The 22,799-nt window shown below is 37.3% G+C and overlaps 1 protein-coding gene across 7 annotated transcripts in view; it reads left to right on the forward strand.

Annotated features, from left to right (window-relative positions):
- Positions 1–22,799, forward strand: part of PLCE1 (phospholipase C epsilon 1) — a 337,489-nt gene that overhangs the window by 291,810 nt on the left and 22,880 nt on the right. For 6 of the 7 annotated variants that reach the window (XM_074295914.1, XM_074295919.1, XM_074295913.1 and 3 more), the window contains 6 exons: positions 5,032–5,163; positions 8,407–8,694; positions 16,232–16,395; positions 16,822–17,083; positions 18,012–18,130; positions 21,959–22,087. In XM_074295914.1, the coding sequence (XP_074152015.1) occupies positions 5,032–5,163; positions 8,407–8,694; positions 16,232–16,395; positions 16,822–17,083; positions 18,012–18,130; positions 21,959–22,087 (1,094 nt within the window). The remainder of the gene's footprint in view (positions 1–5,031; positions 5,164–8,406; positions 8,695–16,231; positions 16,396–16,821; positions 17,084–18,011; positions 18,131–21,958; positions 22,088–22,799) is intronic. The other variant, XM_074295918.1, reaches the window with a different exon arrangement.

Below are 22,799 nucleotides of genomic sequence, written 5' to 3' on the forward strand. Positions count from 1 at the left end.
TATTACTAATATATAGCCATGAAGCTTCTTGATATTATAAAACCTTTTGACTTCTCTCATTCTTCCTTCTGGACTATGTTTTTCTATTGTGTTTTACCCTTCTCCTCATATCCAATTTTGTATTAATATCACTGAACACTGAAATAAGTTAATTTTGAAAGTCTTATCAAGTCTTTTTAGTTATTTTCTGTTGTTTTCTATATCTTAAAAGCATAACTACTCTTCAACAGGCCCCTTCCTTTTTTCAAAGAAATTTCTAGAATCCTTTCACCTTTCACTTTTCTTTCACAAATTTGTTTCTAATCTTTTGAAATCAAGATTGCTTGACTAAACCTAATTTTTTTAACGTATCACCTGATGGATTTTCCCCCCTCATTTAGCTTTCTTCTCAGGTCCTGTGTCATGTTTGACTCCATACTTCCTTAAAGCTTCATTTCCTTAGCTTCTATGAAATTTAATTTTATTGTTTTTCCTGCTTTTTTGTGACTACTTCTCCTCTCTTGCCTTTTTTGGATTCTATTCCTTCTACATTCTACTGTTAGGTCCCCCAGGTTTCTGACATCTTCTCTTCCTGCTCTTCCTTCTAGCTCACTTATTTGGTAAATTCATCCATTTTTATTGCTTTAACTATCATCTCTATATGAGGGGTTCCCAAATATGTTTCCATATTAGTGTCATCTTGACCCTAATTGATATTTTTTACTGCCTACAGAACATATTTGCTTGACTAGGGCAATTAAGGGGTTCAGTGATTAAAAGGCAGTCAGGATGACTTGAGTTTGAATACTGTCTTTTACACTTACTGGCTGTGTATCCTCAAGCAAATAATTTAAATTCCCCTCAGCCTCAGATACCTGCAAAATGTGATATTTTACATGTTTGTTTTGAGGATTTTATAGTTAACATATGTAAAGCAGTTTATAAATCTGAAAATGCTATGTAAATGCTAGCTGTTAGTGTTATTATCATAGCATGCTGAAATCTCCAACTCATTATTACATCCTAAATTAAATTTGCCATCTCTTGTGAAACCAGCTCCCCTTTATGTCTCATTTATGTCATTGGGCCTTTCCTCTTCCTGGTCTTCTAATCTGGCAAATTTCATTTAGAATCTGTGATCTTCCCTTTTCACTAATCTGTTACCAGATCTTGTTTCCCTCCCTGAAGTATCTCACAAATTTGTATTTCTTTATCTCCTCTTATTCTAGTTCAGGCTGTCATCATTTCACATTTGGATTATTACAGCAGCCTCCATATTGGTAATCCTGACTCTAGTGTCTATTCTATTGTTAATATGATTTCAACATAATCACCCTAGGGGCAGCTAGGTGGGGCAATGGATAGAGCACCAGCCCTGAATTCAGGAGGACCAGAGTTCAAATCTGGTCTCAGACACTTAACACTTCCTAGCTGTTTGACCCTGGGCAGGTCACTTAACCCCAGTCTCAGGGGAAAAAACATAATCACCCTAAAACATTTACTTACCTGCTCATATGGTCCCTTTCTATATATTGTACATGAGTCTCAATTCCTCTGTTTGGCTTTCATATAAAATGCTCTATAAAATGCCCTTGCCCCATTTTTTCAACCTTGTTTACAGCTAAACTCCAATATCTATAGTGACTGTTGTCAGACTGGACTCTTCACTCTCCCTTAATAACAATAATTATTCTTACTTGTATACCTATTCATTTTAGGTATTTAGATATTTAGATATTCTGCCTTTATAAGGCTAATTTATCATTAAGGATCTATTCAAATTATATTTTATCCTTGTAACATTATCTAACTTTTCCAAACTTCCTTATGTGATTGCCTTTATAATTATCTCCAAATATTTTTATTTAGTATCCTTATTAGTAAAAAAATTTAAGCATGTATTTGAGATATGTATTTACAAATTATATTCATATACCTATACCAATCATATATATATATGTAAATTTTGCATAAAATTAGAAAAATTTTAATGAATGAGATGAAGATGAAACATTTGAGCTGATATTCAATGAGGAGTCACTAGAGTTTATTGAGAAGGGGTGAGTTACAGTATCTGCACTTTACACAAATTCTTTGGCAACTTTTGTGAAGAGTGGATTGGGGAAAAAGACTTAAAAGGAGGGAGACTTAAAGTCTATTGCAGTAGCCAAGGGGAAAGTAATAACAGCTTAAATTAGAATGGTGGCTACATGATTAGAGAAAAAGAGTCATATACAAGAGATGTTGTCTAGGAAAAAATGGCAAGATTTGAGTATTGATTTTATATATATATATATTTTAATAAATTTTATTTATATAAATTTTTATAATTATAAAATATAAATTATTTATATAAATTATTTCTTAAAATTATAAAATTTTATAAATATATATGTGAGTAAGAATGAGAAACTGAGGTTGACACCAATTTGCAAGCACAAGTTATTGGAAGGATAGTGGTGTCCTAATAGTAGAAAAGAAGTTCAGAAGAGGGATGGAATTGAGGGGAAAGATAATAAAAAATGAATGAAAAATAAATTTCACTTCATCCATTCTATGTCTGACTCACTACATCTCCCTGAAAACAAAAAGGATAGAGCTTCATTATCTGTGATACTCCCATACCTACAAAAATCTGGGAAACTGGGAAGTGGGAGGCTAGAATCTTGCCTGTGTAGGTACCTGAGTCATTTCTAGAGTTTTTGTTCTGAGTGGCTCAGCTACTGGAACCTAGCAGTGGAGTGGAGGAGAGCTTGGGTGTGTTTCGAGATAATGGGTGAAGGGAGTGGTATACTTAAATTGGAGAGAAACCCATTACAGACTGATTGATGTGCCATCTGCAGTATCCCTGTGGCTCCAGGGCTCCAGTTATGTCATTTAAAAGGATATCGTGGCTTATTCGTTTTAAGTTCAAGCCATTCTTTCAGCATAAACATTAATTTTCTTGGCAGCCCAGAAATCCTATGGTAGTAAAAACCATGCTTTGTTGGCAGACTAATAGTTTTTTTAATGAGCCATTTGAATCACAAGGATAGACTGTCAGAGCTATTGGATCAAGGTTGTGCTACAGTGCATTCTTAGACCTTAGAGCTGGCCAGCCAATTTGTCTGAAAGAAGTAAAATTAGTTGTTCCTGACACTTTTCTTCATGTTCTCTTCTCATGAGTGTTGTAGCTAGAGAGATGAGCCAAATCTATCCCTGCCACCAAGAGACAACAATCACCCTGTGGATGCACTTTTGTTAGGAGACAAGGCCAGCTAAATGTCAGTCTTAAATAAAATAGAGTATGCTCTTGGCAAGTTTAAGAGCAACATTTCCAACAATTGAGTTTGCAGGAAAGACTAATGTGGCTTTGATCTGAAAGAGTAAATGGGATATATAGTGTTGACTAGTTACAGCTTACCTAGAAAATCATACCTGTAACCAAAAAGGAAAACAGGGGAAGGAGGAAGTTGAAATTTTTAAGTTGTTTTGCTCTCTTGTTTTCTGTATTATAAAAAACAACCATTTTTCTTTTAACATATGTTCTAATGAGGTCTACTCTTAAGAGGTATTTTCAACATAACAAAAGCAAAGCTTTTCCTATGGATTGTCTCTAAAATTATTAACAATATTATGAATTGATAGGAAAATAAATTTTTAGGGATCTGATGTGTTAAAGTAAATTACATTTATTTTTAAAAAAATTAACACTATTAGGTAATTTGATTTATTGTCATTTGTACTGTCTTCTGAAAAAGTTTTCTTTCTCAAGAAAAATGATGTTTAAGCAGAAGTATTACAATGAAAAGTGGGTTTCTGTCTAGCAGTATTAGTAACTATTTAATGAATCAAAATATATGCATTAGATTTTCTTATTAGTTTGAGCAGATTTACTAGAACTGTGAAACATACCAAAAGAATTTTTGACAGACTCATCATAGTGCTTCCAATATTGTTACTTGATTCAAATCCCAGATCTGCCATTGAGTAAATCACTTAAAACTTTTATGAAAAGAAGGTTGTCTTCATCAGATTCCACCTCACCTTTACTTTTTCTACTCTTTCAGAGCTTATACTAGAATCCCCAAAGCCTCCAAAAAAAAAGCAACTCACTTCATCTTGGTTTTGCTTTTATAAAGAAAAACTCATTCATAGTGAGGAATTAATGGTACTCCCAAAGTGCACTGCTCTGTTTTCATTTTAAAAGAGAACCATTTGAGGAGACTTAATTTTAAGGAATAGATTTCCAATAATGGAATTTTAGTGGAGCTGTATGGGGCAGAGATGGTTCTGGGTCACCTCCAATAACCAAGAAGTATGTGACAGTTTTAGCAAGGATACTTAACCTGGCTATGAGAAAGCAGAGAGGGTGTGTGCTCTAGGATGACATTAATATTGAAATCCTTTCATTTAAAGGAAAGATTAAACTTCTTCTGGGCCCCAAAGGGCAGAATTAGGAGCAATAAATGGAAGCTACAAAGAAATACAACAGGTTTATGCTCAGCATGAAGAAAAACTTAACAATTAGAGCTATCCAGAAGTAGAATGGTATTTCCCAGAGGTAATGAGTTCCTCCACAATGGATATTGTCAAACAAAGGCTTGTCAGTTATGGTATAGAAGAGATTCTAATTTGGATCTAAAAGGAGCCATTCTGACAGAGAGCCTGTGATATCAAAGATGATGATTATGCCAGGAAAGGTAGGAAAAAACCAGTAACATAAAATAATCCATTCATCTGATAATGATGCCCCAAATAAAAGTTATCTGTACATCTTTTTTCTTTTAGACTATTGCTGGTGTGTTATTTTGGTATTAGCTTAAATAATATTTGTGGCCATTCTCTAACAACCATGTAGTTTCTTTTAACTTTTTTTAATCAAGGAAAAGCTATCTTATAATTGGAATTAATACTGTTATTAAGGCTACGAAAAATGAAATTTTAATAGGCCCTACACTTTCTATTACAAGGGAGCAGTAGTTATTAAAAATAAATATCAATGGTGATGGAAAATGTTGAGTTCCTTTGCTTGCAGTTTTTGGCTTATTTATTTTAATTTTATGGGAACAGGATTGTCAACTTTAAACCCATCTGGCTCTAACAGAGGAAAAGAAAGGAAAAGCAGGAAGTCCATTTTTGGCAACAATCCGGGCAGATTAAGCCCTGGGGAGACAGCAGCATATACCAAAACATCTGGAAAAAGTAAAGTCAGCTTCTTACCAGTATCTTTGCTTGATTCTGTATATTGGATGGATCAAATGTTTTCCTGTTGGTAATCTTCACTTGAATGTTTAAATTGTTTTTGTAATAAATGTTCATGTTGCCTACAATAACTGGGTAATAATAAGCAAAAAAAAAAAAAAGTAAAATGGTACTCAAACTGCAAAAACCGCTATTTTGCAATTTTAATTTCTTGAAAACATTATCATTTACCAGAAATGTTTTAGCAGCATTTGCTGAAAAAAGCATGATCAAAAAAATCTTTCAGTTAAAAGAAAGTTGTAGTGGTCCATCTGTGAATTATAATCCTCATTTCATGTAATCCCCCCAAAAATGTCAATTTGAAATTTTTTATTGCCCACCATTTTATTCAGGATAACAAATTAACCCATAAATAGACTTCAAGTTGTATTTTGATAATCTAATAATATACCAAGCTTTGTCCAAATCATGCAAACTTCTTCAAAATTTATTTCAAACAAACCTAAATGCAAAACATTTCATGATATTTGGCCAAACAAAAACTCCTTATGCTTTTGGGTATTACATTTCTTTAAGCTTGTTAGAATCCTTATCAATCTCCTACCAGAATAAAAATTGATTTCAGAATATAAGAGGAAAGGTATTTTTAATCCACATATCTATTTGTACTATGGCATCAAAGACCTGCTCTATTTCATGAATTCCATTTTTCTTTCCTCAGCAAGTTCCCAGACTTCCCTACTGGTTTCTCACTAAGGTTTTTCCTCTTGTTCTTAGTAGCTTTGTTGTTATTGAGCCATTTCAGCCTTGGTAATTTCATTTGGAGTTTTCTTGGCAAAGTTACTAGAATGGTTTGCCATTTCCTTCTCCAGTTCATTTTATGGAAGTGATAAGTGAGGCAAAAAGAACTAAGTTACTTGCTCAGGGTTTCACACAGCTAGTCAGAATTTGTTAGCAGGTCTTCCTGACTCTGGGTCCAGTCTGTATCCACTGCACTACCCAGGTACCTCCCTCTTAACTGCTTCCCATCTTGCTTTTTCCCATAGGACAGAATGTAGTCTTTTTTCATCTCTCCTGCCCTGCTCCTCATAAGCAATTTATGATATTTTTTTAAGTTTAGTTTTTTGCTTGTTTTGTTAAGGATTTTACAACTATGTCCTACTTTAACACTTTGAAAACTGTTAGTTTTCCAGCATTGGCTTTCCATTCTTCCCTCCTTTTCTGCTCCCTGCCTCCCCTGATGAATTCCATGAGTAGCCAGAGACCAAAAAATAACACCAATAATAATAATTGCTCCTCAATGATGTCTCTCTCCATATTGAGTGAGTCTGTCACCAGGACTCTTCAGTTGAATAGCCCTCCTCACAGTTCATTGACATAGCTTAAAAGAAACCAGGTCCCAAGCACACCATCCTGAGGGATTAGAATAGAACCTTAGTAGAGTTTAATACAAATATTGCAGGAAAACTTGAAGAGAATGTGACAGAAAACAAATCACCAAGATTTAAGGATGTTTTGGGGGATCTTTGAATGCATCTCTTTCATGAGACCTGAATTTGTCTCCTAGAGAAATGTATAATACCCTCATTGGTGGAATATTGCATTATATTACATGCCATATTGATATATTATATATTATATTATAGATCTGAGCTGCAACCCAGGCCTGTGAAAGAGAGATTCAGAGAAAGCCAAGTTAAAACAGAGTCTAGCCGAGTGCGAGTTCATGTTGGACTGGAGAATGGGGTGGAGCTTATACATCTGAATTAAATTAAACTGATGATTATACTTACAATTGAAGTTCCAAAGTTATCATCTTTTAACCTTTTTTAACTAGCCAAGCTTTCCTCCTTGGTTAAATCCCCTCTACATACGTGCAGTGGCCTGAAATAATAATTTTATTTTATAACAAGTTTATAGAAGTACCCAGCTAGTAAATCCCTGATTCTTGGGAACTCGGCCCTTAGTCTTTTTAAATTTATTTTTCCTTGTTTGACTACTCTCCACCCCTACTCCAGATTTTGTCTTTTGTTAACTATCTCGTTTTGTTCTGTGATAAAATATGGCATCAAGCTCTAAGTTCGTGGTGAGGTGGATTTGTCTGGCACAGTGGCTAGAAAATGATTCTCCAACCTGAACTCTAAGTATGTAGCCCCAAGGATGACAGGGATTACTGTCTCCCTACTCCTCCTCCCCACTAAATCTGCATGGGGACTTCATATCCACTACAGTTTCCACAAAAACCTTCCACAAAAGCCAGTTAGCTTCTCATAAATTATCTCATTGAACAGTGGCTTATTGAAGACCTGTCTTTGTCCCCAGATCCTTAGATAAGAAAGACCCAATTCTGACAGGCGTCTAACATACTCTCTGAGGCTTCAAACATTCTGCCCTGCTTTCTGTCTTGATGAAGAGACTAGCCCCAGAGGTGTCCTCTCTGTCTCTGTCTCTCCATCTCTGCCTTCCCCGACCACCTGCGTGGACTTCTCCATCTCCTCCTCCCTTCCTAAGATCAGTTTCCATGCTCCCTGTCCCTTAACTTTTAGACCCTGTTCTGTTCCCCACTCAGGCCCCAACAGATCTGTGGAGCTCCAGTAGAGTTCTCGGTGGTTCTCCCTGGCTTTCTAGCTCCTTGTCATAACTGAGAGAAATGATATGCCCTGGGTTTTGGCTTAGGCCCCCAAAAGCCCCCTCTCCTGAGCGTTCCTCACAGTTGATCCTGGAATTTTCTTGTATTTCCTTACCTCTTCCAAGTGTCATATCCCTAGTAGAATGCCAGCTCTTTGAGACCAATGCTGGTGTGGGGTTTTTCTCTGTATAACCCACACCTAGTGGAGTATCTTGTACACGTTAGTACTTAGAGAATCTTCACAGAAGTGCATGGAACCAATGAATGCTTGCTGCCTTCTCCTCATCCACTTCCCCCTTCTACTTACTTCCCTGTTCTCAGATGAGTAAATCACAGTGTTTGTTCCTTTCCCAAGGGGGTAGTTCACTAGAATTCAGGTTCACATACACACACAAACACCCTCAACTTTGTAGCCAATAATGGGGCATTCTCTATGGAAAAGGTTATGGCATTGCAGTACAAAGCAGTATACCTGGGTAAGAAGAAAATAAGTTGACTAGGGTTCTTGCAGCTCTTTGATGCGAGTTTGGACAGATTAGATTTGAGCTTAGATTTGAGCGTTGGATCCTTATGAGGCGTTTTAACTCTGTGGTTCTGGTCTTTGGGGGGGTCAGGTTCCTTGGACGGCGTGCGGCAGACCTGGGAAGAAGTCTGTTCTTTCGGCACAGCTCCATCCCTCAGTGCCATCATCAGGACCCCCAAGTGCTACCACATCTCCTCCCTGAACGAGAACGCGGCCAAGCGGCTGTGCCGGCGGTACTCTCGGAAGCTGATCCAGCACACCGCCTGCCAGCTGCTGAGAACCTACCCCGCTGCCACTCGCATTGACTCCTCCAACCCCAACCCCCTCCTGTTTTGGCTGCACGGGATACAGCTGGTGGCACTCAACTACCAAACGGACGGTAAGGCTGGAGGGATTCAGGGTGACTGCCCTGTCTGGCATTCTGTTCGATACTGGTTTGTAAGCCTGGATACAAAGGAATGGAATGAACATAAGGGGTTCAGAGCTGCCGCTCCCACGTGACACGGGGTCTCTCAGTCCCTGTTTTTCACTGACTCCCCCTCATCTCCCAAGCACTTTCCCTCTTCACCTCGGCCTCTTAGGATCTCTAGTTTTCTACAAAACCCAGTCCGGGTGCCCTTTACGTGGAACCTTGCCTGCCATAGTGCTCCTGATAATATTAACAAAATTGATCAAATTAATGAAAGCAATTTTTAAAGCCTGTGAATTAAGGAATGAGTGGTAGGAGACTTAAAGTCCAAAATTATTTTTCCATATTCATTTTTGTAAGCTCCTAGATTTCCAGGTTCAATGACAAATCACAGTATTTGAGAAGTGGAAGAACCCTTGGCAGCCATCTAGTTACCAATCAACATTTATTAAGTGTCTGCGGTGTGCTATGAATTGTGTCAAACACTGGGGATACAAATATAAAAAAGAAATACAATCCCTGTCTTCAAGGAGCTTATACTCTCATGGGGGAATACAGCACATATGGTGGAAAAGTCAGTCCCAATGTGGTCCAACGAATACAGACAAGAAATCTTTTGTGCAGTTCGGTAACACTAGATACCATAATGGGAGCCCAATCTGAGAAGTGGGAATCCACCATCCCCTGAGGCTGGTCATTCCTCTTCAGATAATTCTCATTGTTAGGAAGGGTTTTTACTCAGCATCAAACCTAAAGTGGCCTCTTTTTAACTTTTACCCATTGATCCTAGTTCATCCCTCTGGGACCAAAGTTCCAGAGGTCCTCAAACTTTTTAAATGGGGGCCAGCTCACTGTCCCTCAGATTGTGGGAGGGCCGGACTATAGTAAAAACAAAAACTCACACTCTGTCTCCGCCCCTCACCCATTTGCCATAACCCGTTGGGCCGCATAAATGTCTCAGCAGCTGCATCTGGCCGCAGGCCGTAGTTTTAGAACCCCTAGACCAAACCTACTCTTTCTGTAACATTAAACCCTTCAGCATCTGAAGACAACTTTCATTTCCCCTCTGTCACTCTTGAGAGGCCAAATGTTTCCTGGGTCTTTCCGGCCCTAGGCTCTTTGCTACTACCTAAAGTGGACATTCATCATAACTTTTTTACCTTGGCACTCAGACTTCCACAAAGTACTCCAGATGAGGTTTTACCAAGACAGAATGTAATGGAATGGTCACCACTCTATTTCTAGAATCTATGTCTCTCTTAATGCTGCCAAAAGTCATATCCTCACACTGCTGACTTATTGAATTGGCAGTCCACTAAAATCCCCAAATCTTTTAAAAATAAGCTGCTTATCTTGCTATACTTGTCAAATTGACTTTTTTTTAACCTAAACAGATTTCACATTTATTCCTATTGAATTTCATCTTATTAGATCCAATCCACTGCCCTTTAAAATCCTTTTGAATCTTGACTCTACTGTCTTGTGTGTAAGCTGTCTCTCCCAGCTTTGTGTTATCTACAGATTTTGATGAGCATGTGATCTATGTCTTTATCCAGGTGAAAGACTAAAATGTTTAAAAAAAAAAAAAAAAAGCACAGTGTAGAACACAGATCCTTGGGGCTCTTACCATTCTGACAGTGAAACATCAACAGCTATTTTTGAATATAACTATTTAGGCATTTCTGAATCCATCTGATAGGTATCTCATTCTTATCTATACCTTTTCCACAAAAATAGTATCAAAAGCTGAGGCTTTTGATCTCAGAGAGCTATATATTTGTAGCATTTTCCTCTTCTAATTGAACTATTAGCCAATCTGTATCCTTGTCTTTATCATATATTTCATTGGAATGAAGGTCAACTATCTCTGTAGTATCCCCCTCATCTGCCAAATTAGTCACCCTTCCAACAAAGAAAAAAAGCTGGTTTGTGATGATGTGTTTTTGATGAAGTTGCACTGGTTCTGTGCAATTATCCCTTCCTAAGTGTTTACTCTTTACCAATTAACATCCCACCTATTATAAGGAAGAGAAGCTCCCTTCCCTGAGCCTCCTTTTCCTCCCAGTATTACATATGTGCACAACTGTTTTGTTATCCCTCATTTCCTCTGGCAGTCTCATCTCACTCTGAACATTCATATCCCTGACTTTTTATAAGACAGTGCTACACTTCCACAGTAAAATTCTGTCACTTGCCCCTGCATCCATGATGGGATTGGAAATTGAAGTTGGTAGCTGAGAGTCTTTCACATATCATAGATCTCTGGAGACAAATCTTTCCTCAGAAATGAAATTTTTGCCTCATATTCAGAATTTTGTGTTGGAAAAGGTGAAGAACTTTCAGCACATGTTGATCAGAGACTGTTAGCTAAAGTAGATCAAGCCTGTAGGCCTCAGTTTTGGCTTCTCAGGAGTCACGTGATTTTAGATAAGGCCTGGACTACATCCCATTGTCCAACGTGGCCGAAGAAGCTGTATATCACCTTGTCTATTACATTCTACTGACCAACTAGGGGAACAGTAGACTTAATGTGACCAATAGAGGTTGGGATTTTGGAGGTTCTTTGTCTGAAATGTATAAAAGCTGTAAGCATTTTCAAGGCTCTGGCCCTATCCTGCTGTGAAATTTGGCTCACAGACCAGGATGGGGTCTGCTTCTCGAGATTCTAATAAATAATTCTGCTTTCTATGAGTGATCTCTGAGTGGTCAACTTGGGTAGGTCTCTTTGTCCCAAATAATTTCATTTTTATGTTTTTCACCTCCTTCCTGGACTGACTGGTCCACAGATCCTGCCTATGTTTTTTCAGAACCCCTTGAAGACTATTTTCCTGATATCTTAAGATATATTTCAGGCTCTATCCAGACTTCTGCTTATTTTCTATCTTTAACTGTAAAAGTAAGCCATCACTTCACTGCAGAGTTCCCATCTAGCAACTGGTTCCTCTCAGCTGATTTTTGAATCAGACCCAAAATCAGAAATGGGAGATAGGGTTGTTTATGCCAGCAACACCAAGATGACTATCTGGGCTGGCCTGGAGGTGGTGTGAAATGGAGGAGTGGAAAATAAGTCTGGAAAGGTAGATGGGGCCAGGTCAGGAAGGATTTGAAATGCCAAATGGAGTCCATATTAGATCCTTGTGTGGATAAGGAGTCCTTGAAATTTTCTGAGAAGTAAAGCCGCAGTCAAAACTATGCTTTAGGAATAACACTTTAGCAATTCTGTGGAGATAGACTGGAGAGAAGAGTGGTCATCTCGCTAGCCCTAACAAAGACATTCTGCTTGTGGTCAGAGCTGGAACAATTAATTATCCCTTCCCTGCCTTTCTTATGCTACCAGCCAACTGTACAATGAGTTTGTGCTTCAGCTCCCCTCCTTTAAAATCTCGTTTTGAATCTCAGGCCACTTCACAGTGAAAGCATCAGAAGCTGGAGCCTTCCATGTAAATAAAATGATTCAGAAGATGATTGAAATCACTAACAGAGCCAAGACCTTGCCCTAGGATTCCTTCATTCATTCAGTTTTTGTTTCCTACTAGAGAATTCCACGTCTGAGCAAATAATTAGTCTAAAAATATAAAGACATTGAAATAACTTTTTTAGAAGTCAGAAAACAGATTCTTCATGAAATGGCCTTTAGAGTGATAGTAGACATTTCATAGTACTTATCTGCCTCCTAATCATGGAAATGGTTTAGTCACCTTTACAGTAATATTTAGTTACACAAAGTCCTCATTGACCCACAGGATCCTAGAGTTAGTTCAGAAATTATGACAATGTATAACTGCTGAATGAGGACCTTTTTGGATGTGGACTGAAGCTGGCCTGTGGATTGTTGAAATATTCTAGAATGCCCCTCAGATTTTCACTGGTGACAAAAATCAGCTAAGATGTGATTTACAGACCCTTCTTAGAATAATTTTAAATGCCTTTTTAAAAACATATTACAAAGGAAACTAATAACATTGAAATAAAGTTATCAAAATATTTTTAAAGTAAATTAACAAATAGCAGGTTACAAATAAAACAAAAGCCATTTCTCTTCTATTTCATGTGGCTGACATCAACCCCAACTCCCAAAGTCACATATGACCTTGAAGAAGTTGGATGAGGTGTCTTCAGATCCCTTCTGTCTCTCAGCTTCTGATCCCATAATAAAATATCCACAGCAATATGTAGAGGTGCCTCACCAGAGAATACCCCAAATTATCTCCTTGCATCATCTTGCCAACTTACAAATTTGGGTGCCAAAAAAATTAAAAGGAGACAACCTGATACTTCTCTTCAAGGGAGAGCCCATCAGTGACACTACTAGAGGGCAGGCATAGGCTTTGAGTTTTTCTCAGGAGTGGGTGATGATGATCCATGTATACTCCCCAAGGCAGCTGCTAGTTTCCCCCCTCAGTTAACGCTAGAGTCATTTGAGTGTGATCATTTATTTCAAAATAGATTTTAAGCCCTTAGAAGGCAGAAATTGTTTATTTTTCCTCTTTATAGGCCCAGGGCATAACATAAATACCTTCCAAACAGTGCCTTGTACTTATTGAATTGATTAAGAACAAATTGAAAAGTTTCTCTGTTCCCAGCTACAGAACCTCTCCCTTTTCCAATTAGCCTATTTCCAACAGGAGATTTTTATCCTAGCATCCTTGTTAGGGCTCAGCATCATCCTGGAGAGTCCTGGAATATTAGAAGTAGAAAGATCTTTAAAGGAAAATAGAGCCCCACCCCTTCCTTTTATAAAGGAAGGAAGCTGACCCTTATGTGAACAACAGAAGATTAAACTCTTAAAATGATGCCTAACTGGGAAAGGGTAGAGTGGAAAGAGCTGTGGATTGGGAATCCAAAGGGCTGAATGTGAATTTTCACTCTGCTACTTCCTACTTGTGTGACACCCTGCAAATTGCCTGACTTTTCTGGGCCTCTTTTTCTGTATTATTTTTTAAAGATCATTGCAAAGATCAAATTAAATTGAAGATTTAAAGCAGTTTGTAAACTTTAAGTGTTATTATGATATGTATAAAACCTTAGATCAGATGTGGAGGTGCACCTCCAATCATAATTAAATCCCCAAATATACTGTATTCACAAGGGTAGGGAGGTATAAAATGATTATTCCTACCACCCCTGCTCCCCAGAAATGAATATCATCATTATGAGAAAAGGACCATTAATGAAAACAAAATTTCAGTTTTCTCATCTACAAAGTAGAGTTGATAATGATAGCACCTGTCTCATAAGGATTTTGTGTGGGTCAAAGAAATAATGGATCTAAAGTGCTTTATAAATGTTACTTCTTATTGCAACAAAGTTGATATGATAATTTTAGCACTTTATAGAAGGTTTTATTTGCATCCTTGTCTCATTGGTCTCTTCCTACTCAGAGAGGTGAATATCTTTTTATCCCATTTTGTAGTTGAGGAATCCAAAATCATCATTAATGATCACTCTCACATAAAAGTTACATCCAATTTTGGTTTAAGATCTTGGGGGAGTACATCACTAATACAAACAATACACACACAAATACAGCATATACAGAGTGTTTGTTGCTTTTGCCAGTGTACATCTGCAACTTATCTTTCTAGGAATATATATGTTATAAATTCAATATATGTTAGAAATTCATTCTGAACATAGATAGAAAAAAATCAGAGGGAACATTGTTCTCTTGTGCAAAGATAAACCCCAAACCACAAAATAAGCATTTAAATCTGTGAAAGACAGTAATCATGAAAGAATAACCAAATAATTCATCAAACAATATTGCCAATTAAGTTGGGACATGAAGTTCCAAGAGAAGTCACAATATCAAAAGTTCATGACTGAATAGATTGTGTAATTTAATGAGTTGTGATTGTGACTCTTTTTAAAAATTTAACCAAAAAAAAAAAAAAAAAAAAACTAAAACATTTTAGTACTGTGACATCCCTCTATACATTGCAACTGAGAGCTTAAGCAAATCTATGGAGTTCTTCAGGTATTATCTCACTTTTTCTTGGATATATTTTATGGTACATATAAAACATCACATACTGGATTATCTATGTGATTAAATATCTGGAGTCAAAAAGTTAGTTCGAATTGCAGCTGTAGAATTGAAAACAACAGATAATATCAACAGATCTACATTAAGTACACACACACACACACACACACACACACACACACACACACACACAAACAAGATTCAAAAGGAGCCATGAAATAAGCAAAATTTCTTCTGTGGTGCAATACATTTAATTTTGCAATTAATAATCAGCGAAGAGCAATAATACTAATGTTGTTCAGTCTTTCATGCATGTCTGACTATTTTTGACCCCCATGGACCGCCATATACCAATGCTGTCCTTGGAGCTTTCTTGGCAAAAGCCCTAGACTGGTTTTGCCCTTTCCTTTTCCAGTGGATTAAGACAAGTAAGAGTTTAAATGACTTGCCCAGCATCACACAGCCAATGAGAATTCAGGTGTTCCTGACTCCAGACCCACTTCTCTACCCACTGAGCCACCTAGTACTTGACTTCTTAATGGAAGTATATGTAGTTATGGATGATAATTTACAGTCTGATTTTTTTTCTTTTTCTTAAATGTTCTTTATACATAGTATTTGAATTATCATGCCTACTAGAAGAAGTTAACTTAAAAGTTTTAAGGTGACCATAAAAATTTTAAAAACTGATATTCTTTCCTAAAATTCAGGATGCTTACAAGATTGAGCATATGTGACAATTCCTTTGTGAGTAAATCAATTCTAAGATAGTTCATGCTGACCCAGAGTACTAACTGCATATATATTGCTTTATCATTTTTAATTTTTTAAAAAAAGATGCTGCTACTGTCTACCTACCCAGGTTACTTATACCTTCAGAATCTAATACTTAATGTGCAACAAGAAAATTGGATTTACACACATATATTGTATCTAGGTTATATTGTAACACATGTAAAATGTATGGGATTGCCTGTCATCAAGGGGAGGGCGTTGAGGGAGGGAGGGGAAAATTTGGAAAAATGAATACAAGGGATAATGTTATAAAAAAAATTTACTCATGCATATATAATGTCAAAAAAATTATAAATAAAATTTTTTAAAAATTAAAAATAAAAAAGATGCTGAATGCAAAACTATTTCAGACATGAAAGTAAAATTAGAGTAAAATTGTACCATGACTACCATCATAAAACCAAAGTGTTTGGCAAAAGAGATTTACAAGGAACAATTAATTCCATAAAAATTATATAATTGGCAACTTCAACTGACACAAAAACTTGTGGTGTGATATTGGCTTTTTGTTATGAGGTTTTAATGTTAGAATATAATCTCAGAATCACGTAGTTGGAAGAGTCTTCACAGGTCCTCAAGTTAATCCAATGAATGTCTGCCATGAATGGGAAATGACAAGGCAAATATGGAATATGCCTATTTAAACATTGAATAGAAGAGTCATGATTTTTCTTTATTTACATTTTGATATCTTATTAATGGTCTTATTTTTTTTTAATTTTGTAGATCTCCCCTTACACTTAAATGCAGCAATGTTTGAAGCTAATGGTGGCTGTGGCTATGTTTTGAAACCCCCTGTCTTATGGGACAAGAATTGTGCTATGTACCAGCAGTTTTCTCCATTGGAAAGAGATATGGAAAACATGGAACCTGCTCTCTATTCTTTAACTGTAAGTATTATTGTTAATATAAGTTAGAATTTTAAAATTTTTAAGTAGGAAAACAAATGTATCATCATAAGACTTTTGTCAGGTTTATCTTCCAAAGAGGATTTTAGAACCCTGATAGCAAGTAGAATTCCCTGATTACAAAAGATTATCGTATAGATTGTTTATGGCTTTTTGTTGTCCTTTATTGTTTCCATTAAGGAATTGGATAATTCTGAGGGCCTCTTTTACTCAAATCTGTGAAGCCTTAAACATGAAATATGTGAGATATATTCTGAAATTTTTCAGACTAGTTTGGTAAGATCCTAAAAGACTGAAATTTTTTCAGTCAACTTTCAAATTTTTTTTAATACAATGCAGATTTGGATGAGGAGCTTCCTTTGGTTTCTTTTTAAGTATTAGTGACTGTGATCCTTCTCTTTACATTAGATTGTCTCTGGTCAGAATGTGTGTCCTAGTAACAGCACAGGAAGTCCATGTATTGAAATCGATGTCCTGGGAATGCCTCTGGATAGCTGCCATTTCCGCACTAAACCCATTCATCGAAATACTCTTAACCCCATGTGGAACGAACAGTTTCTCTTCCGAGTTCATTTTGAAGATCTTGTATTTCTTCGTTTTGCGGTTGTTGAAAACAACAGTTCAGCTGTAACTGCCCAAAGAATCATTCCACTGAAGGCTTTAAAAAGAGGTAGAAGAAAATCTTGTTTGTTTAAACATTGATTGATCCTATCTCAAAATAAATTTTTATGATATATTTGCAATATCTTTTACAGAATGTATGTAGCCTTTCTGACCCTGCAATAGACTTTGCAAATGTGACTATGAGGGGATACGGAGGGCAGTGGATGGAGTGCTCCCTCCTCCATATTCCCCACTTCCCTTCTCCCCCTCAAATCATAGCCCCCCCTTCCAGTCCCTGTAAGTTTTAAAGCTGTGCTGAGGGGAGAGAATGACAGTATGGGGCTGGGGGTGGCCAGTGCCAGTAATTGAGCTACTTTTGAAAGCACAGCCAGTAATAGAGAGGGGATTGGAGGACTTCAGGTAGATGACGTGAAAGAGAAGCCCAAAAAAGCAAAGCAGGGGAAGAAGTGAGATTGCTCCTATCCCAGGTTTTATATGAGCACGCACAAACTACAAGACTCTGTAAACACAGTTTCATAGGAGTTCAGCAAATGGGATTCCAATGGATTATTCTATATTTGGTGTTTTTTTTAATGCTTTTAAAGCTATTAGAAGATGAAGTAGTTTGAATTGTTGCTCATTTTAGAAAATGGAAACATTAAATGGCCAGCCAGCCTTATAAGTAGTCAGATTTTTCTGATTTTCCCACTTAAATTTTTTCTTTGAGAATATTAGGAATTTTTGAAAGTATATTCGTTTCGGTAACAAAGGCTAATTAATTGCTGATGCACGGCACTAGATAGTACCCTGATTACCCGAATGGCCATACTCACATCAGCAAAAAAGGCACGTCCTTTCTGCGTGGCTGAGCAGCTTAACCATTTTTATCTCCTCAAGAAGCAAGTCGTTCCCTCGTGTCTTTGGGGACCTGCTTTGGCAGAGCCAACTCAGAACAGGAGTGAATGTCTGGTTCACGCAGTTGTATGTTCTTTTAGGATATCGGCATCTTCAGCTGAGAAACCTCCATAATGAAGTCTTAGAAATCTCTAGCTTGTTCATAAACAGTAGGAGGATGGAAGAACATTCCAGTGGCAGTACTGTGGCAGCATCTTTGGTAACTAAACTCAAATGTTAATGTCATATTTTAATGCTTGGGCAGTATTTCCACACCCGAACCCCACCCCCCTTCTCTCTGTCTCTCACATAGTTATTCACCATATACCCATACACACAGAGCGCACAAATCTTTCCTTGACTCTCACCTCCCTGTCCATTATCCAGAGCGAGACAGACAAAGTGTAGTACTAGAATCATCACTGAGCTAGGCAAGAATAATTAATAATAATAATAGCCACTTACTATGTTCCTAATAACATGCTAAATTCTTTATAATTGTTATCTCACTGATCCTCACAGGCATCCGGTAAGGGAGGTACTGTTATTATCCCCATTCAATAGATGAGGAAACTGAGGCAAACAGAGTTGAGTGACTTGCCCCAGTCACACAGCTAGGAAATACCTGAGGTCAGAGTTGAACTCAGGAAGATGTAGGCTTTCTGCCTGGAGGTGCAGGTCCCAGCTGGGATACCACTAGCGCCACACATGGGCAAGTGACTTAAGTTCGCGGAGCCTTTGCGTCTTTATCTGTAAAAGGAGAGGGCCAGACTACACCTCAGGTACTCCTCCTAGCTGTAGACATCATGGGATCTCAGTATTTTCTACAAAGGATCCAAAACACACGCTGAGAACCTGCTTAATCACATTCTGAGCTCCAGAGTTGCCAGGAAAAGAAGCGATGGGCCAGACCCAACGGCCGGCAGCGCTGCCCCTGTGTCTGACTGAGCTGATCAGTCCAGGCCAGCTCCCCCCTTTCACGAAGCAGTGTTGCTTTCCATTCAAGAAAATGTGTTCAATGTTCCAGCTTCTTGTGCCAAAGTTCAGGCAGTCAAGTCAGTAAGAGGAATCTGGTAACCAACTTTAACAAAAATAGTAATAAATTAAGAAAGGTATCTTATTTTATTAAGTAAAACTTAATTACTGTTTCTTACTCTTCATTGGCAGGTTTAGGTAGTTTCGCATTCTGATATTTATTATGCACCTTGTTCCCCCATCAAGCAAATGTATCTCCTCTCCGTCTTTTTTTTCCTTTCTAAGTAATGGATTCATTCATTAATTTAGGTTTATTCACCAAACATTTATTAAAGGCTCCTCTTTGTGGTCATTTGCAATGAGGCAGGAGTGTATAATGGAGAGGGTTCTGAGTTTGGCGAAGGCTTTGATTTCACTTTGTCTGACACTGCTGTGTGGACATGAGGATATCACTTAATGTCTCTGAGAATCAATCTCTTCATCTGTAAAACTGGAATAATAATACATTTAGCTTCTACCTCAAGGTGGGATTGTGAGGATCAAATGAAATTATGTTGTAAATAATGTGGCAAACTTTCAAACACTCAACAAATGCCACTTACTAAGTAAATTCTGGGGGAGAGGAAAAGATAAACAGAACTGGACTCTCCCTCACCACAGTCCCATGCTTGGGATTAGCAAGAATGACTGAAATCACCCTGGAAAGCCTAGGACCCTGGAACCCCACTGCTGCAGCTCCTCAGGAATGACCTCCACTTCTGGCCTCTGTGCCTTCAGGTACCGATGGTCCTCCCTCAGTCTCCTAAAATTCTTAATTTCATCCAAAACTAAACTCAAATAATACTTTCTCTCCTCTCAACCCCTGACAGAGGGGGAGGGGGCCTAGTAAGGGACATTAGACAAGGCAGAGGATTTCCTCAAGCTCTCTGGGCTGTCCAAAGACCCCATTTCTCTTAGCCACAGGAGCAGCAGGAGAGGCAGGCTACCTATATCTTTGAAATGTGACAGTTCTTTTCTGGGGATAGCCAGGTCAAAAAATGGGCTGATGATGTTCTGAACAAGGGTAGTTGCCACAGTGTAAAAAGAAGGGGATAGGTGTGAGAGATGATACGGAAGCAGACAGAATTTAGCAGCTAATTATATAGGCACCATGAATGAGAAGTAGTGGATCACTCTGCTATAATCTTGGGTGAGTGACCAAAAAGGTACTTGATAATATCTTTGACAGCAGAAGTATAATGTGAAAGATAAAAGATCAGAATGAGTCTGAGATGCCTGTGGACAGCCATGTCTAAATATCCAAAGGTACTCAAAAAGTATTTAAAAGGAAAAAAATTTAGGCTAAATATATAGATCTGGGAAGCATCTGCATAAAAATCATAATAAACCCCTGGGAAATGATTAACTCTGTAATGCAGATTGGAGAAAGAAATGAGGAGGACCCTGCTCAGGGGTTTGGTATATAGCCACATTTAGGGGTTGTGATACTGGACGATGAGCAAATAAATGAGACTGAGAAGGCTGAACCAGACAGGTAGGAGGGAAATAAATAGAGAAGAGTATCATGAAAAACCAAAGTTAAAAAGCCTCTGATTCTTGAGGCAAAACATAATTTCTCTACAATAGGATTATTCCTAAAATCCTAATATCTACAAGACTGAGTGTTAGGAGCAAAGGTTGGAAACAGGATGGAAAGGAAAATTGATATACTTAAAGAGATCTATTCCTAAGTAATTCTTGTCTCAGATGCAGCCTGTTACTGAGAGTAGGCAAGGGAGAAGGATGTGTCTCTTACCTTACAACAGTAGCATCAGGAATAACCACCAGAAGCTCCTCCAGCAAGTGAGTGAGATTTTGGGGAAACTTACCTGGATGCTGATTCTGTTAATGGAAGTTTTAGTACCATGGGAGTCCATAAATAAATGAATACTAAGAATAAATTAAATAAGCCCTGCTCTCAGGAGCTCACCATCATATTAGGTCAGGGACATAAAAGCCTACATATGAAATAGAGGGGGGAAAAAAAGAAGATAATATTAGAAAGGGAAGAAGCAATATGAGGAGAATACAAAATTCTAAGGAGCTAACACTATAAGCCCTATTCGGTAGACCCTCAATAAATGTTTGTTGAATAAATGAATAACTAAGGGGAATGAGGAACAAAAGGGACTTGAGGGAAGGAAACACATTCTGAAATAGGAAATGAGGCTATGGTTGCAAGGAGATCAATGTTTAAGATGCTCACTGCCAAGTGTTCCAATTTTAATAGATTAAAAAAAATGGATTTCATTCCAGTTGGAGAAATGGTGACTCACCTTACGTTTATGACACTTAATCCTCATTTCCATGGAGTTAAAGACTCAATTATTAAGAAATAGCTGGGGGGGAACAGCTAGGTGGAGCAGTGGATAGAGCACCAGCCCTGAATTCAGGAGGACCCAAGTTCAAATCTGAACTCAGACACTTAACACTTCCTAGCTGTGTGATCCTGGGCAAGTCACTTAACCCCAGCCTCAGGAAAAAAAAAAAAAAAGAAGAAGCAGCTGGGAGGAAATCAGAATTTCATTGTATTTAAAACACCACAATTCAATGTCTAAGATAATTTACTCTGTACATGAAGAACTAACATTAGAATATGTGCATGCATAAACCAAGTTCATGTACAAAAATGACTACTTTTGTAGTATGTTTGGGTGATTTTGTAATGTGACATGGGCAATTTTTGTAATGGATTATTTCATTGGTGTAATTTCAGCAGTTTTCAAAAATTAAAAAATCATGCAAAATTTTCCTTTAGAATTGGGGTTGTATGTAAGACAATGGTGACATTGGGATTTTTTTATATTTTAAAAATAGAATACTGCTGACAGGACAGAAGGTAATATGCCATTTGAATTTTAAATGTATAATAAAATACATGTTTTATATATTAAAAAGAACATGCTATTGAGAAGAATGCACCGTGTGTTCTAATTATGAGTAATTACAAACATAGCTTAGAAATAGTTTCTATTGTTTAGCTAGAAAAGACTCTGAATTATTACACAAACAATATAAATATTCTATCTGACAGATGTTCAGCACAGAAGAAAGAAAAGGTCTGATGACATACAAGGTCACAATACATGGGATTCCAGGTCCTGAGCCTTTTGCCATTTTCATTATAAATAAAGATATTAAAGCAAAGCAGCTTCTTCACCAAGTAAGTTCACAAAGTATTTTGTTGTGAGAATCTAATCATTTTATCTTTCTATAATATATATATATATATATATATACATACATACACACACACACATACATACATACATATAACAAGTCCCTACCAAAGCTTTCCTTCAGAGCTTCATTAAATTATGAAAGTGGCCAATAGAATGTAAAATCCAACAGGCCCTCCTCCCAACCTTTTGCTGTTACTACATACAATGTTTTCCTGGTTCTGCTCATTTCATTTTGCACCAGTTTATCTAAGTCTTTCCATGATTTTTTGAAATCGCCTATTCGTCGTTTCTTATAGTATTCTATTACAATCATCTACCATAACTTGTTCAGCCATTATTATTCAGTTAATGGGCATCCCCTCAATTTCCAATTCTTGCCACCACAAAAAAAAAAAAGTTGTTGTAAATATTTCTGTCCAGATAGGTCCTTTTTTCCTTTTTAAAATCTCTTTAGGGTATAGACCTAGTAAAAGTAACGCATTATAGCTTATAGAGGCATTGTTCCAAATTGTTCTCCAGAATGGTTGGATCAGTTAAAAATTCCATCAACTGTATATTAGTGTCCTAATTTTCCTACATTGCCTCCAACATTTATTATCATTTTCCTTTTTTGTCATATTAGCCAATCTGATAGGCATATGGTGATGCCTCCGAGTTGTTTTAATTTGCATTTCTTTAATCATTAGTAATTTA

The sequence above is a fragment of the Sminthopsis crassicaudata genome, chromosome 2 (assembly GCF_048593235.1).
Source record: "Sminthopsis crassicaudata isolate SCR6 chromosome 2, ASM4859323v1, whole genome shotgun sequence".
NCBI lineage: Eukaryota > Metazoa > Chordata > Mammalia > Dasyuromorphia > Dasyuridae > Sminthopsis > Sminthopsis crassicaudata.